This window comes from Mixophyes fleayi, chromosome 2 (genome assembly GCF_038048845.1).
Source record: "Mixophyes fleayi isolate aMixFle1 chromosome 2, aMixFle1.hap1, whole genome shotgun sequence".
In the NCBI taxonomy this organism is placed as follows: Eukaryota; Metazoa; Chordata; class Amphibia; order Anura; family Limnodynastidae; genus Mixophyes; species Mixophyes fleayi.
The window spans coordinates 172945091-172963717 of NC_134403.1; the positions used below are offsets into that span (position 1 = coordinate 172945091).

The 18627-nt window shown below is 39.4% G+C and overlaps 1 protein-coding gene across 1 annotated transcript in view; it reads left to right on the forward strand.

The window, feature by feature from the left end:
* Positions 1-18627, forward strand: part of LOC142139871 (uncharacterized) — a 481886-nt gene that overhangs the window by 333401 nt on the left and 129858 nt on the right. Inside the window, exon 79 of the mRNA XM_075197730.1 lies at positions 10454-10577. Within this exon, the coding sequence (XP_075053831.1) occupies positions 10454-10577 (124 nt within the window). The remainder of the gene's footprint in view (positions 1-10453; positions 10578-18627) is intronic.

The window sequence follows — 18627 nt, forward strand, 5'->3', positions numbered from 1 at the left end:
GAACGTAGTTTAATATCTGATACGCAGCTATCTGGACTGTGTAGTGGAGTGGCCCCGGTACCCAATTTGGTACCGTGGCCACAATATCTCCTCCAACTAATCTGAATTCCACTGCACAGATGGCGGACACCGGATGCACGTCTAACACCAACATAGCTGTTACAGCCGCAGTTATCCGCTTTGCAATAGGGTGACTACTGTCGTACTTAGTACTCATGGCAAACGACTGTTGGACGGTCAACTGTTTGGTAAAAAACGTAGCGTTCTTACGACTTCCCCTCTGGGAAGATGACCGACTACCAGCAGCAACAGCAGCAGTGGCAGTAGTAGGCGTACCGCTGCAGGATTCCTCGGATGAATCCCGGATTGAAGAGGACTCAGTCTGGCTGGTGACATGGCCTGCAGGACTAAATCTGATGGAGATCGTGGAGGAAGTTGACGAGGAGGGTGTTGGTGGTGTGTATCCAACAGGACCAAGGGATTTAGGTGTCCCTGGACTGATGACGGTCCTAGCCCCAGTTCCTGAACTAACCACTGAACTATGAAGGTTTTTCAGGGGACGTATAAGGGAGGATGTCCCTAGGTGGCCAAGATCCTTACCCCTGCTTATTTGAGCTTTACATAAGCTACATATGGCCATACATTTGTTGTCCGGATTGGAATAAAAATAACTCCAGACCGAAGAGGTGCATTTTTTGGTCTGCTGACCAGGCATGACGATGGGCTTTTTCATCCCATGGACATCAACTGTTTCCCCCCCTGGTGCCTCATTTAAAATAACCACATCAGCATCCTCCTCGTCAAGTTCCTCCTCAGCACCAGCTACATCAATAGCCTCCTCCCGGTGTACAACATTGACACCTTGATTATCCAAATCTGGATCTACACTGTGGGTGATCCTTCCAGCATATGCAGAGGGTGTGCTGCAAATGGTGGATGGAGTCACCTCTTCCCGTACAGTGATGGGAAGGTCAGGCTTCGCAACCACCAACACCCTTGGACTCGCCGTATGGATTTGTGATGTCATCTGTTTAGAAGGCAGAGTTGTTTGCTGTGTTGTTGTTGTTGCTGACAGCATAACTCTCTTAAATTTTTTGGAGGGGGGGGAGGAGGAGGGCTTAGATCCTTGGGTGAAGCTGAACCACTAGTCCTGAACACGGGCCGGGGCCTAAGCCGTTCCTTGCCACTCCGTGTCGTAAATGGCATATTGACAAGTTTTCGTTTCTCCTCAGATGTTTTTAATTTCCTTTTTTTGCTAATTTTAGTGAACTTTGGGCTTTTGGATTTTACATGCCCTCTACTATCATATTGGGCATCTGCCTTGGCAGACGACGTTGATGCCATTTCATCGTCTATGTTATGACTAGTGGCAGCAGGTTCAGCATTAGAAGGAAGTGGGTCTTGATCTTTCCCTACTTTATCCTCCAAATTTTGTTACTCCATTATATGCAGTATTAATGCAGATTGCAGTATTAATGTTTCTGGACTGCAAGAAAGAACAGTGAACAATTTTTAATAGATTGCAGTATATTAATGTTTCTGGACTGCAAGAAAGAACAGTGAACAATTTTTAATAGATTGCAGTATATTAATGTTTCTGGACTGCAAGAAAGAACAGTGAACAATTTTTAATAGATTGCAGTATATTAATGTTTCTGTACTGCAAGAAAGAACAGTGAACAATTTTTAATAGATTGCAGTATTAATTTTTCTGGACTGCAAGAAAGAACAGTGAACAATTTTTAATAGATTGCAGTATTAGTGTTTCTGGACTGCAAGAATTTTTTTTATATTTTTTTTGTTTTTTTTTTATATTTTTTTAAAATGATTTTTGTATAAAAAATTTTTTTGAAGATTTTTTAATACTTTTAAAATAACTATGCACTTAGCAGAACAAAGCACAGGACAAAAGCACCACTGTACTCAGCAGCACAGAGCACAGGACAAAAGCACCACTGGACTCAGCAAGGACAGAGCACTGGACTGATGCACCACTGGACTCAGCAAGGACAGAGCACTGGACTGATGCACCACTGGACTCAGCAAGGACAGAATACTGGACTGATGCACCACTGGACTCAGCAAGGACAGAGCACTGGACTGATGCACCACTGGACTCAGCAAGGACAGAGCACTAGACACAAGTAAAGAGCACCACTTCACTATACACCCTCCTTCTTCCCTGATGTCAGGCGAAATGAAGATGGCGGCCGCAAGGTGAGTATTTATGACATCCGAGTCTCGCGAAATCCGACGCGAGACTTGGATGTCATAGCCTCGGTTTGGCTTCGTTTGGCGCCCGGATCCCGTCGGATCCGCACTGTACATATAAGTACACACAGTCCTAATTTCCGGTGGCAGCCCAATTTCGTATATCCAGATGGTCAGTCTGGGAGTTAAATCTAGAACAAAAGATTAGGGCGCCTCATGGTGTAGTAAGATAAAAAAAAACATAGCCAATTTGATAGAGTATTATGCGTACCAGATGAAGGCTTGATCAAAGCTCATAACATATAGGCATCAGATTGGAACACAGGTTCTTCCGTCTGGATCTCCCAACATATACAAAAATATGGAAATCGATAATAGTGTAGTATGCCAAAAAGAACTACTTGTTCACCCAGTGTTATAATTTACTGATCACCATATTAAAAACACCAGTGGTTATCTATAATATAAATGCTTAGTGGCGTGTGTTAGTCTGTCTGTGTGTGTGTGTGTGTGGAAAAAATAAAACCAAGCTGCAGCGACACCTGCTGGGCGGAGTTAGACACTGACCTACTAAATTCTTAGTGTGTGTGGAAAAAAAAATTCAGAAAGGGCTGAAATTTGGTATACTAAGATGTTTTTAATTTGTTAATTTAATTTGTTAATTGTTAAAAGTGTTTATAAAGATTTTAAAAAAATATATATATATTTCTTGAAGGAGAAGTGACAGTTGGGAGTGGTTGGTGGTTGCGCGGGGGTGACAGTGGGGAGTGGTTGGTGGTTGCCGGGGGTGACAGTGGGGAGTGGTTGGTGGTTGCCGGGGGTGACAGTGGGGAGTGGTTGGTGGTTGCGGGGGTGACAGAGTGAGAGGAGAGTGATGCTCAGGACCGCTGAGAGAGATCCCTGTGTCTGGATAGACATCTGGATAGATGTGGTGATGAAAATGAAGGATGAGGTGATGGAGAAGAATGATGAGGTGGTGACAAGTGGACAAAACCACGTTAAAAAAGGGCACTTACGTCGGGAAGTAACGCTCCTACCCTGAGGCTAGCCCCAAATGCATGACAAGAACCTTTTTAACACCTTTAAGTAGCTTGATATGACTAGAATGCATGAGTATCATGCACGGGTTAACTTGTGTGTATATATATATATATATATATATATATATATATTTATATAAAAATTTATATTTATATATCCCATTACACATCTCTCCCCATCTACACCATCATCTTTCTCCCATCATCATCCTTTATCCTACTCATTATACACCCTTTGATCATTTACCTACTCCTATATTAATTTAATTTTTTTCTCTGCTCAGTGTATATTTCCTGCAGAGTAGAGCTGAGCTTAGTGTCATCTGAGAGCTCATCCGCACAGAGGTACTGGCTTCAGTTTCCTACTGAGCACTTGTGTATTTGGCACTCCAGAATGAATATCAGAAGGCATTGTGGAACGCACAAGGTCCTCACTAGGAAATGGGACATTGAGCTCACTGCTTTTCTTTTAATGTTATCACATCAACCGATACTTAAAGTTTAAATAAGAGATGTTACTTAGGGTAGCTAATTTGCTTACTTACCTGTTTTTTAACATATCACTCTTGGTTAAAGAAGGTGCTCTTAAAAGCATCACATTGTTATTCTACTACCATTTCAATGAGTTACCCCAAGAAACATTGGAATGGCAATAAATGCTACTTTTGACTGTATCACTTGTTTTTGATCCTCCTTTTATAGTAGTCCAGGTGACTGGCTACTTTGCTGATCAATATGTTTGTGGTGTTGGGAATGTACAGACGAATTTCTTCACTGGTCAAGTTAATCAGCCTAGGCTGGCTAAATTTGGTTACTAAAAAGTTTAGGGGGGCTAGCATTCAGGGGAGGGCTGGCAAATTTTTGCCCGGGGGGGGGGGGACATGACTTGACTCAGCAGCCTATTACGGACATGTCAAAGGAAAAAAACGCAGGTAGCCCACTATAGGACTAGCCCGGGGGTAGATGCCCCCCAGCCCAGCTTGCCCCTGCTTGCATATGGCAAAATGTTTTGAAGACATCAGTGTATGTTTTGGGGTAATGACAGATTCTTGTTGGCTAATTTTCCAAAGCTTTTCATAATTGGATAAAGGGATATGAAGCATCCAGCTCTGGAGATTAATATTGAGCAACTGGGTTTATTCAACAACAATGTATGTGTTTCTATGAATTTCTGTTAACATTACAAGCAGTATTGTGATTCAGAACATGATATACAGGCAGTTGTAAAGTTGTAGATTGTAATTTATGCTTTCCTCTTAAATCTTAACCTGCATTATTCTTACTAGTAAAATAACAATATGTCTTGCAAAAATTAATGGTGTCACTATGTTATTTATTTAATAGACAATAAGGCTATTTGTTTATGGTTGGGCAAAGCACAACACAGTTTAATGGGTTTCTCCGATTTGCATCATAAGTGATTTATTGGCTTTCTGTATTTGCTGTTTTAATTACCATATGAATATAAGATGACACTAGGTAATTAGCTGTGCTATAATTGTTAGCTGAGCAACATTCATCTAAAGCACTACACTGGTTTCTGTTGGGTGCCTGCAAGCGAAGACTTTGTGTAAGATATAATGAAATGACAGCTTTTATTAGATAAGGCCTACAAAAGTCACACATTTCTCTGTCATGCTTTCATGCCGGTGTGCTTTTCTATGATGTTTGCATAAAATATGCTGCTTATCATGTCATGTACATACTTAATAGCTTATATAGAAGCTCTGTGATGTATGATTATGAACTGAGGCCAGTGATTAGTAAAAGGTGCAGGATTTATAAATGACATGCAGACCAAACGCAGTGAATAAACTAAGACGGTACATATAACTATATTAATTCCTTTCTGTCTACAACTTTCTCTAGCAAGTTCCGTTATGCATTGTTTCTAATTGTGCGCTCATATAATAATGGATTAGCACAATGTGCAGTTCACTGAAATCCAAATTTTCAAGCCAAAGAAGATCAGTAGGTGTACCTAATGCATTAATTAAATTATATGGCTAATTATTAATAAGAATGATTTAAGTGACCAGTGCCGTAATTAGGACTGTGCAATAGGGGCGACCACCCAGGGCGCAACGCTGATGGGGGCACAGTTTATGAATATTTTAGGTTCATTCGGGTAAAATTGAGGACTAGAGAGTGGCAGTTTTCCTACTTGCCCCAGGCGCTAAAATTTCAAGTTACGGCTCTGTAAGTGAACCGTTATATAATTATGATGCCTGAGAAGGTGTTGTGTGTGAGCTTACATGTAAGTTTTTTGAAACTATAATTACCTGTAGTGTGAAGGGAGACCTCTCGTAATGAAGAACAGCAATTTATTAATCAGCTCACCTGAGAGAGTAGGAGGTTGTTCTGTTTACATGCCCCAGTCTAAGGATACTTCTTTCTACAAACTAATACAGTAATAGTTTTCTTCTCCCCCTTTATTTATCTATAGTCAAATGATAAAACATTTGCTTAGGGTTACTGTGTTACTTAACGTCTGTGTCAAAACCACCTTTTATAGCAAATTATAATTATATTTTTTACAGTTCTGTTTCATTCTTGTGGTAGTGCACATTTTAACTTTAAATGTTGTAGGCCTGTTGTAGTAAGTTGCAGTAATATTGACTGGTTGCACTATAGACACAACTCTGTGGGGTAAATGTATGAACGTGCAGGTTCTTCAACACCCGCGTGTTCAGCGTGTTCGGCGATTAAATTTCAAGCGGCGCTGCATTGTAAAAGGAAAGTTTCCCTTTACAATGCAGCGCCGCTTGAAATTTAATCGCCGAATACGCGGGTGTTGAAGAAGCCGCACGTTCATACATTTACCCCTGTGTGTTACTATGTACCTCTTCAGTGACTATTAGGGGATATATTTCAAAAGTTCACCAAACAATTAATTATGATTTTTTCGATTTCTTTGATTAATATTATATGAATTTACACAGTAACAATTTTATTACACTTGCTGGAATCCAGCCCCTGCGGACTGCTGTAGTTACTGAGGTGTTGATAAATGGCAGTTTCCTGCAGCTATCATAAAATGTGTTCAATTCTGTACCTACGGTCCCACTCAGTCTATAATATCTGAATTCTTTCCAATTTACTCTAATTAGTTAAATATCATCATCATCATCAGCTGTTCATATAGTGCCACTAATTCTGCAGCGCTGCACAGAGAACTCACTCACATGAGTCCCTGCCCCCTGCCCCATTAGAGCTTACAGTCTAAATTCCCTAACATATACAGAGAGAGAGAGAGACTAAGGTCAATTTAATAGCAGCCAATTAACCTACCAGTATGTTTTTGGAGTGTGGGAGGAAACTAGAGCGCTGGGAGGAATCCCACGCAACCACGGGGAGAATATACAAACTCCACACAGATAAGACCATGGTCAGGAATGGAACTCATGACCCCAGTGCTGTGAGGCAGAAGTGCTAAACACTGAGCCACCGTGCTGCCCAGAAAATATGTTCAAGTGTATTGTCTGAAATAGATGAACAAGTTGTATGACAATATTCCAAAGTTCCACTATTTGGTTTATTTAATAATGTTGGTATTTAAGCTTGGTATTATCTTAGGGGGGAACTGATACAACAGTCTGTGCATATAAATGTTTCAACAAATATTTTCTCCCAGGGAATAGTTATAGAGATACTGACTCTTTTTGTGAGGTAAATTTCTATTACTCCACCAATGAATTTAGTCTTAACAAAATCTGGAGGAAGTTTATTACCTTACATGTTCATGTGGGGCCTATGGGTAGGTCTGGGTGGCATGTGAAGCGTCTGCTTGGCATGTGTTAAATTCAGTGGCGGAGATCTGAGTGGCATGTGGGGAAAATTTGATGTATGTATGGGACCTGAGGGCATGTGGGGGGCATTTTATAGCAAGTGTTGGTATTTTGAAGCAAGCAAATGGCATGTGGGGGCATTTTGGGATGAGTGATGGGAGTGCCAAAGTCATTTTGGTGCTGGTTTTTAAATATTCAAATTAGGGGTTATGTGTGGTCCTTTTGAAGGTGTGAAGGCCACAAAGGCAGCCCTTGAAGTGTGTCAGGTTGCCTACCACTGCTTTACATTCAGATAAGATAAGGTAAGAACACAAAATGAAGGGCGAAAGAGACTTTTCCTCTCTGAGTCCGTTTTGGGTAGTTTTACCTCTGCCTCTGTGGCCATGTCTGCCTATTTGAAATCAACATTTTTTGGTCAAATTCAAAAACCATAGGGTATATTTACTAAACTGCGGGTTTGAAAAAGTGGAGATGTTGCCAATAGTAACCAATCAGATTCTAGCTATCATTTTGTAGAATGTACTAAATAAATGATGGGTAGAATCTGGTTAGTTGCTATAGGCATTCCCCCAAATGTAAAAACCCAAACATTTAACGTGCTGTCCTGTTTCAGTTTATGATGTGAAATACAGACATAAATTAGCTATGCAACAAAGTATATGCCTTATTAGAGATAACTCTACCAAGGATAGAGTGCAGAGTGAGTTTAATAATATAATAATATATTGTGCAATCATAGAGAGCTTATCTGAGAAGTGCAGCCGCTTGCAAAAATGCACAGCAGAACTAATAATGAGCTTGGTAAAGAGCTAGAAAAGATGTTTGCGTGTCCTGGAACTTTAGGAGTTTCTCAAACACAGGGACTCATTAGCAATTGGTAAACACAGCACAATAATAAAATAAGGTAATTGTAGATAGTCAAACAATTGTGTTTAGCTGAAAAATCACATCCTCAATCACTTAAAAAGAAAATTGCACTGTTGTCAACATTTGAAGATAAATTACAATAAGTATTTGCTCTTACGCTATGCAAATATAATTATTCTCCCATTATCATTTGGCCACTAAACATAATCAGAATTTGTTATATTCAAAATACTAACCTAACCAGTATGTAGGTTATGGACAAATAATAAGAATTACACATCCCAAAGAGACAGCATTGTGGCACGCTTGACTTAAAAGTCCAACTTTTATTGAAGGCTTGACAAGAACTAAGCCCCTGATAAGTGAAGGAATCACACTTTCTCAGATGGCATAAAGCAGCAGGTTAACTTATGTTTTGAGAAACGATGTGTGGTAAGTTCAAGCATCTCTGCACAAGTTTCAATGGCATTGAAAAGCTCATTAATTACATCTTAACCATATGTGTTTTGCCCAACATGACTAGACTAATGTTGATATTTTCTCCTTATGTTGCTTTCATTAGGAATAACTTTTTTATTTCAGTATTTGAATTCTATTTAGCTTTGTCTTAAACAAAATAATTTTTTTATTGCATATTATTTTTGTTTAAATTATTATAGATATTTTATTTTATTTATTTTTCTAACCTCTTAAGATAGTAATAGGAAACCAGATACACTTCAGGCAGTAGCGCACGCAGGGGGGGTTTCTGAGTCTCTAGAAACCCCCCCCCCCCTGCGCTAACTAAGTTGCCACTGTCCTATACAGCAGCCGCGGCGCTGTCAAAGAAGCGACAATACAGCACCGCCGCAGACGCTTCTTAGACAGCGCCGCTGCTGCTGTATAGGACAGCGCTGGTGAAACGGAGCTGCTGCGCTCTCTCTCGTTTTTTTTTTTTTGGGGTGGGCGGGGGAAACCCCCCCCCCCCCCCCCCCGACAATCCTCCGTGCGACGCTGTCAGGGATTACATGGGTATCCCTCTCTCCTTCAGAAGGGCTACACATTACCATCAATCTCAGTAACAAGTTAAAACAATACATTTAATTTACCAATGTTTCTGGGAGAAGGGTGTGTGGGATCTATTCTCCTGCATAGCACATACTTCCTAACTGTTCCGATTTTGGCGGCACAGTCTCAACTAGAGGTGATTTTCCAGCGAATCACTATGACGTTCTAATTAATACCCCATGTGCATAGCATTTATGGGGGTGGGACAGCGCCATGTGTGTTGACCACTCTCTCCTCTCATACGTGCCACTGCTTCGCAGCGATGGTCCCATGCTTTTCCAATTCCAAAAAAGAAACATAACTTAGTGTTCTACATTACATTCTGTACAAGTACAAGAGAGCTCTAACAATGCATACTAACTAGCGTCTGTCATGTTCTGGTTGCAAGTGCTGCCCAGATTACACTAAAGTGTTACTGCATGCACTGAAGAGCAAAGGCAAGGTACATCAGAGCGTACATTTAAGACATGGGGTGTATATATTATTGGTGTCTACTGGGTGGCAGTAAGTATCATTTTGCACATTGCATACCGGAGTAATACAAAATGTACTGCTGCTTGTATTTACCATGCCAGGGTTCATTGGCGAGGCCTGACTAAACCCTCTCCCAAACTAACTGACAACTCCTTGGAGGATCTGACCCCTGTGTGTCTATAATGCATGCACAGCTAATGTTGCCCTTGCATAAATTAAATTAATTGAAGGGCTGGTCATTCTCTGGGAAAAACAGCTATTTTCTTCAGATTTTTGGCTCATCGCAGCTTAGTAAATTGATCCCCGGTCTGTTAAACCTATTGATCCAAAGTCCTTCTATTGATCCAAAGTTGTAATAACAGATTTTTGAATTTATATGATACAACCCCAGTAAAAGTAGCCAATCAGTACATAGATACATCATTGTAAGAACATATTATGGAAGCTAATATTATGTAATAATATGAAGCACTGGGCTTGTAGAACACTCACCATTATGTCCAGGATAAGCTGTTTACACAATAATGTGGTTTTGGCTTTGTGGAAGGGTAGTTTCAGAAGAGAAATTGTTATGGAATAAAAGATTATGCAGTAAGTGTAATAGATTTGAACAGAACAGATAAACAGAACAGGGAAGTATTCAAGCTTACTGATAAGGATAGAATTGAAGCTTACTAACCAAGGTCCATTGCATAGAAATACATAATATCAAATAATATAAAAGTAAAAAGCACCTAACAAGTTTGTGTTTGCCTGGTATTCTCCCGGGAACTGCACATATATCTGATAACAAGATTTTTCTTCCAAAACAAAAATCCCATAAAATTAAAAAGCTACTTAGCTAAATATTATTATCCATGCATAACCCTCCATAGAGAGTCTTCTTACTATTATTATTCCGAACTACAGAACTGTGACTGCAATCATAATTATGCACAGAATTTACAAGCAAATGTGTAGTTAATATCCAGGCAAATAATCCATAATTTGATTAACCTAATCCTACTGCTGCTGTTCTTCCCACAGGTGCTGTGCCAGCTCACCAACCACCCATTAGTCCTGCTGAACCACACAACTGTAGCCTGTCTACCAATCACATGAGGAAGGTTGTGGATCAGTTAACCCAGGCAGTATACCAAGTCATGATACAGTGAGTATTCTTGATTACAATAAGTAAAATATGCACTTAAACACTGGTTGCCATTACAGCAAAGGAAAAAGTGGGTGCCACTGGAATTGCTATATAAATAATAACTGTATGTTTGTGAAAAATTATATCAACCTATATTTGTTATGCTATGACACTAGTAGAAAAAAATCTATAGTCAGTGATAATTTTTATAATTTTTTTAGTAACTGAGACATAAACCTCATAGTTAGGGTCATCTCACCTTTTCCTGAATTTCTTGTTATGGCAGTGCCTGTACTTGAGTTGTCCTTTCTCTTTGTGGGTCCTTGCATGGTCCACCAGCGGTTGACTCCTGAAACCCTCTTCCTGGCTCACTAAACCACTTGTAGGAACACACACACTCACAGGTAAAGGGGATATACATTTGGCACAATTATTAGGGAAATTACCTGGGCCGGCACTACCATTGGTGCAGCAGGTGCCGTGCACATGGGTCCATGGAGATAATGGGGCCCGCTGCATGGTAGATGCAGAGGGTCAGGGGCACTGGTTCCCTCCTCCCTGCACAGGATCCATAGCTCGCTAGTTTCGCCTCTTACTGATAACCTATAAGCTTGACACCTGCCAAGTGCTAGGTAGTGTATAAAAAAAGTCTCTGTGCAACGTCTATGGAAAAGGTGCAGAGTAACCATAAGGCAATACATGGAAGATGAGAATTATATGCAAACACAAGTGATTAATTCACAATAAATGATTCCAAGGTGCAGAAAATAATTGATATGGTTGATCATAGAGTAGGGTTGCTTTATCTGAACTGCATAATGTCCCACTGTATATACCTTTGGATACACAGGTGTTGTAAACAAGCTGTCTAGCAGTCAAACATATTTAATATAGTATAAAAAGAAACACATACATAGTGAAAGCTACCACATTATTTCTAGAATAATTTGGAAACTGCCCTGCGTTTGCTCCTCTACACATCTATAATCTTAACCATATGTAAACATGGTGTTGGAAATGTTAAAAATACAGAATCGTACATATACTTCAGAATGTTCATAAAGGTCTTATTTGTACCATTTAGTGTTAGCGCAAATTTCAGATTATCAGTGTTGTTCACTTCACAGTCTTGTTGTGGCCGAGGTGATAGATCAATTATTCAATGTCCCCAGATAGCAAATGACTGAAGCGCTACTGTATATTAAAACTTTTTGCAATGAAAGATGTAACTAAGATAATTTTTGCAGTTCTGTTGCAGTGTAAAATCAGAGAATATTATTCTGAAATAGCAATCCCTGCCCCATGGGACTGGAGCCCACATATGCACAAACATACACACACTATGGCCATTTTAGTAATAAGCCAATTAACCTATGTATGTATTTGGACTGACAGAGGGCGATTGTACTCTACATCGGAATTGGACTTACAGCCCCTGTGTTGCCATGTAGCAGTGCTAATCAACTCGCCACAATGCTGCTGAAATGTAGCAATTAATAATAGCAATAGGTTGATAAGCAGTAATGTGACAAAACAACTTTGGTTTAGGTTGTGGTTTGCTATAATGGCTTAGCCTTCTTAGTGGATTATAAAGACCATACAGACCATGCGAGCACAATAGCCAAACTCATCGGGAGAGATGTCATACATTGTAGTCTGGTATCTTTTCTAATTTCTATATTTGGATTTCATTAGCAAGATGAAAACTGATTTTTATTTTTATTTTCGGAAGGGAAATGGATCAATTTTTTTTATTTTGAGACCTTTGTAAAAATGCATATTATTTTAAAAATGGCTCTTAGTAGGATAATCTGGTCCTTCTGTCACCCAAATTTTCTCTTTTTGACTGAGTATCACTGGATCATATTTTTCTGTGTAGCAGGAGATAACAGCTACTGTAAGTTCAGTTAATAAATACTGCCTATCCACCAATGCTATAGTAAGCCATAAAAAGCTTGCCTCTTGTAATAGGCTGAGCCATGCCTGGTGACAGGTACACAAAGCCATCTGTTTTATGCCCTACACTAAAAGATAATTAGGAGGAATTTAATTGTAAAAACATCCATGCAAGGTGCCTCCGGAAAGACCTAAAGGCATCTCGCACAGATTTCTTTTTACAGAAGTAACACCCATAGAGGCGACCAAAAATGAGCTTTACTTTTTACCGTAGTAACAGTAAAAATGCGTAGCCACAATGTTCTGAGGAACATCACAGATATTTGAATCTGCCCCTTAATGTAGGAAAAGAATCCGAACAGGTATCAGCCAGTGATCAGTCCGATCAACAAGCTGATAGGTGACCAGGAACTCGGCAGCCTGGAGGGAAAGCGGGCAAGGAGGAATCAGCAGGAGATCTTTTGTTTATAGTAGTTTTTGTTTTCAGTAATAATCAGCACTTCTTCTGGAAAATTGCCCTATTTGCCTCTTTCAAAAGCAGACCATGGGGTAAATGTATGAACCTCCGGATTCTTCAACTCCGTCGAGTTCAGCGTCTTCAGCGCTTAAATTTAAAGCGGCGCTGCCTTCCCTTTACAAGGCAGCGTCGCTTTAAATTTAAGCGCTGAAGACGCTGAACTCGCCGGAGTTGAAGAATCCGGAGGTTCATACATTTACCCCCATGACTGGTATAATTGATTTCACATAGGGTGGCCCATGTATTGTGGGAGACAGAAAGATATTTAAACAGTTCTGTTAACTTTTATTTCAATTCCAAAATACTTGCAAGTGGACCGAAATGGAATAATACTACAACTTGTATTCTGTTCTGGCTGTACTGTAAGTAGTGATACCTGCTTTACAGTACATGTATGGACTGCTGCACAATTCAACTTCCCTTATGTTGTATGCTGGATATAAGTCTGTATCTGCTCTTAAGATATATGTATGGACAGCTGTCCAATAACCAGAGGGAGAAATAGATTAAAAAACATAAATGTAAATAATAAAAAATGAACTAAATTATTTATCAACAAAGTAGTTTTTGATACTCTTAAGTCATAAAACATTAATAGTGATATATTCACTTTAAATTGATGCCACTAAAGTTAGGAAATCATCCAACACAATGAATTAGATATCAAACACGTTCAGTGCAATCCTTTTATATGTGCTTTACGTGACAACGTCATGGAATGTGTCTCACTAGAAGTAAAGTGGGTGTTCATGCCGGGCTTCTTATTACATGTTTACTTTAAGTGCATAAAATCATAATCTTAGTAGTTCAATGCTAGTTAATGAACATTATCTGGTTTCCTAACACTCATTATAGAGCACATTATATTTATGAAAGGAAAACACACATTATACTTATGACGCACAGGAGAGTAAAATTAAATTCATTTTTAATACACTCCTTTTTATAGCACTCAGGAGGAGAATAGTCATTTTAAAATGAACACAGATCTCCATCTACAAATTACCACATACATTTCTGTGCATAACATAGAAATAGAATATAGGAGTAGTGTAACTGAGATAAACACTGATTAAACAATTCATCCAATATCAGAAAAATATCAAAGTATTAATATGACTTTATACTGAAACTGATTAGAAACTGATGTGATCTATTACACAGTGTGAGTGGTCCACTTCTCTTCTTAACACTTATTTCCCAAATGCAGTAATCCACGCTGAATTAATTATGTGATGCTAAAGGTGTTTTTTTTCACAAAAATTAATTAATCCAGCCTAGGTTACTGTGACCGGTTGAGCATGAACAGGGAAGCTCGTAATAGATTGGGGTAAAATGGCTTATTTGGAAAGGTTACGTGGTTGCACAATGGTTAGCACTGCTGCCTCCCAGTGATGGGGTCATGAGCTTGATTCTGACCAGATCCCTATCTTTGTGGAGTTTGTATGTTCTCCCTGTGTTTGCATAAGTTTTCTCCTTGTTCTATGTTTTCCTTCCACACTCCAAAAACATTCTGTTGAGTTAATTGGTTTCTAATGAAATAAACCCTAGTGTGTGTCTTTGCATTGTAGGGAATATAGATGTTGCACCCTCTATCCTGCCAATGACTGCACTGTTTAAATCTTCGCACTCTTGCTTCCAGGATTTCCTGACCAGTGAAACATGCTCTATTAGATTAGCTACTAGTCTCCAAGGCTCCAAACGTGCCCTCTAAAACTCATCCCTTTATTCTAGCTTATCAGACCTCCTCCTCCTAACTCCTCTGTCTTTGTTACCATCTCTACTCCCCTCTCTGTACCAGCCTATTTGTGTCTCCACCCTCTCTCTAGGATGTAAGCTCTCATGAGCAGGGCCCTATTTTCTTGTTTTTTTCCTTCATACCATTGCACCTTTAGTCCTGTATCCCCAGCCCTGTTTCTTGAGCCCATGCTCCTGGACACACACCTACCTTAGGCGGACGCAACCTATCACTTATGCTCACTGTCTTGTCAATAGCTGGATCTGCAATTGTGTGTTTTCTGTTTATACTGTTAATTTGTTGTTGACTGGTCATTGCATAATTTTGTATTGTATCATTTTGTGTTGTGTAATTATGTATTACAAGTTAACCCGTGCATGATACTCATGCATTCTAGTCAAATCAAGCTACTTAAGGTCTTAAAAAGGTTCTTGTCATGCATTTGGGCCTAGCCCAGGCCTCCTAAGGGGAAGAGCTTTACTTCCCGACGCATGCGCCCCTTTTTAATGTGTGTTCATGAGGTAAAATTACCTCGAGAAAATGAGTTTGACCCCTCAACTCGTAAATTTAGCCTTAACTACCCCTCCCACGGGGGAAGGGGGGATGATGGAAGTTAACTGACTTCACTATTCAAATTTTTTTGTCAAATAATGTCAGTATACCAAATTTCAGGTCAATTGGATGAGTCCTTTCTGAGAAAATAGTTTTTTCCACAGACACACACACACACTAACACACGCCGCTACACATGCAGGGGCGGATCTAGAAAATGTTTGTACCTGGGGCGATGTTAGGCCGGTGCGATTTAGGCCCCGCCCTCTTTCCGACTTCTGAGGCTGCCGGCGGCTGCACAGTATGTTCAGGTCCGCTCGGCAGTGACAGGCAGGGACAGTTTGCTGCCCAGCTGCTCTGATTGTCTTTAAAACACAATCAGAGCAGCCGGGCAGCACATTGTCACTGCCAAACGGACCTGCACATACTGTGCAGCCGTCGGCAGCAAACCCCTGCTAGGGGAAGGCAATTGCCCCGATCGCACCCCCCTGGATCCGCCACTGTACACATGTGTGTTCATGAGGTAAAATTACCTCACAAAAATGAGTTTGACCCCTCAACTCGTAAATTTAGCCTTTACTACCCCTCCCACAGGGGGAAGGGGGGATGATGGAAGTTAACTGACTTCACTATTCTAATTTTTTTGTCAATAATGTCAGTATACCAAATTTCAGCCCTTTCTGAGTTTTTTTTCCCACACACACTAAGAATTTAGTAGGTCAGTCTATAACTCCGCCCAGCAGGTGGCGCTGCAGCTTGTTTTTTTATTTTCCACACAGACTAACACACGCCGCTAGGCTTTTATATTATAGATTTGTAGCTGTCTGTGCATCATGTAATACTGTTAAATGTGTACTTTGTTCACCCCCTATGTAAGGTGCTGCATATTATTTGTGGTGCATTATAAAAAAAATATAATAAGAAGAATCATAAGCTGCACTCAGTCAGGGACTGAATTGAATAAATATTCTATGCATAAAATGTAGGAGCGATATAAATAAAGGTTAATAAAGGTGTGTATCTAAGAAAGTTCACTGATGGGCTAACAGAAATAGAGGTTGGATCTGCTTCCACTTTATCATTCAATGATGGTTTATTACATCCCTTCCACTCTCTCCTTTCACTTTGCATACAGTTATAATGGGGGCAGTTTGGCATCATACTGTATTTGGTATATATACAAGTGAGATTGTAAAAATCACTGTTTTGTGCATAGAATGGAACACAATGGAATATGGCTGTTAGACAATTAGAAACCTACAAAACTACTGTTCCATTGTCAGGGTTGCATGTTCTGATAGTAATAATGAATAGGAATTTTCATCCCTTCGGAAAATTAAAAGTTCGGTTACCATCTTTCTGACAGCAATGTATTATACATAAGGGTGCTACATTGTTTATATTTTGGATTTGTAGGGCTGTGAATCCATAACTTTCAATTCCAGTATCACGTTTTCCTGTCAGGTTACAATTACATTTTAGTGTAGCATAATTATGTTTTAGTAAAAATGTTGCTTGTTACATTTTTTAAAAACTATTTTTTTTTTCTCATTACTTGGCAACCTTGCTCTGTGTGTTACATTGTACATATATCTCCCCTTCCCGCCTATTACAGATTATTGGCCCTTGGTACATAACCAATTATATAGTCAGCTGTTACGTTAAATGGGAATCCCATTTAAACCATTCTGTTTTTAATACATTCAGTCACTTTCTATTACCTATAAAATATGACAGTAGATGAAACGGCAAACTACTTATAACTGCAATTTCAAGCATGAAAATACACAAGGACTACTCATAAAATTGTCATTTGCTGAGCAGTTTGCATACTAATAGTGTACCTAAGATTCTCAAAAAGACATTTCTCATCTTACAAAGAAAAGATAGTTATTGTATTGTTCTACTAAAGAGGTTTTTAGAATACAAGAAGAATACAGCTTCATATATATATATATATATATATATATATATATATATATATATATATATATATATATATAGGGAACCTGCTATGCTATAATATATAAATATATATATTATAAGGGCATGGTCGTGCCCTTATATTAAGGTAACATGTAAAAAACGACATTCTGCCATTGGAAATCTGTGAGAGGGAGGGCATGGTGTTTGAAGCTCTAAATCTTAAAACGTATTAAAGCTATTAAGCTGAAATTTGGCATGCGAATGGAGAACTATCCACAGGTGCCGCATGTCAAATTTCAGAAAAAAAGAATAAAACATGACAATTTAGGAATAATCTAAAGTTCAAAATCTCGCCGTTTTTTTTCCACTTCCTGTTTTGCAAAAGTCGCTGTTTTTCTGTTTTTTTTTGGGACAGCGTAACTCGGTGTACAGGGCGTTTAAAGACACTTGGTAACTTTTGTTAGAAAGCTATTAGGGCTGAGGAGTGCCTTTGAGGGTTCATAAGTTTGACAAAGTTACAGTTTTTGTACAATTTGGTAAAACATGCCCCATTTTAAAGATAGGGGATTTCAGAAAAGTTCATAACATTGTACATGTCAGATAGAGTCTTGTGCTGGGTGTAGTATATGTGGCTTCACTTGGGAGCACAAATATGGCTGTGTGTTCCTCCGCATACTGATTTTGATTTGTAAACTACAGACAAATTAGATATATTTACTGGCTGTAGGTGGGCTGGTTAGTGTTTTGGGTCTGAGGGGGGCACACTGTATAATTTTTAGCCCTGGCACCGCTTTTATTTCAAAGTTTATCCCTCAGTGCGATGCCAGAGAAATGGATGGGGAATGCACTCAGCACTCCATTCCGGGATTGGAATGCACTCAGCACACCATTCCGGCAACCGGAATGGATGGCAAAGGTACGTGCAAAAACATTCACATATTCTGAATAAGGCCTTTATCACTTTTACATGGAGTTCTAGCAAATTGTATATGTATGTCAACATTTAGGCTAAGCCACAATATTGTTGATTTATTCTCTATGTAAAATGGGTCTTGTATCCACACATCTTTCCTATTGTATGTTAACCAAACTGCTTAAAAACGCTACTCAGAATAATACTGCTACATTTTCACTTTTAACGGCAGAACTGTTTGAAAATAGAACTAGCGATCTTTTACAATAGAGACACTTTGGAACTCAATACATATATAGCAAGTAGAAAATTATTGATTCCACATGCACAAGAGTGTTGGGGAGGAAATAAGCTAAGCCAGTGAATCCCATACTTTCTCAGTTTGAGGCACCCATAGGGTCTCAATAATTTTTTCAAGGCACCCCTAAGCCAAAATAATTACCAAGTAGTCCCCACCTTGCTTACCACCGGCCCTGGCTGCGGCACCCCTGTGAGATCACCATGGCACCCCATCGAGCTGTGGAAC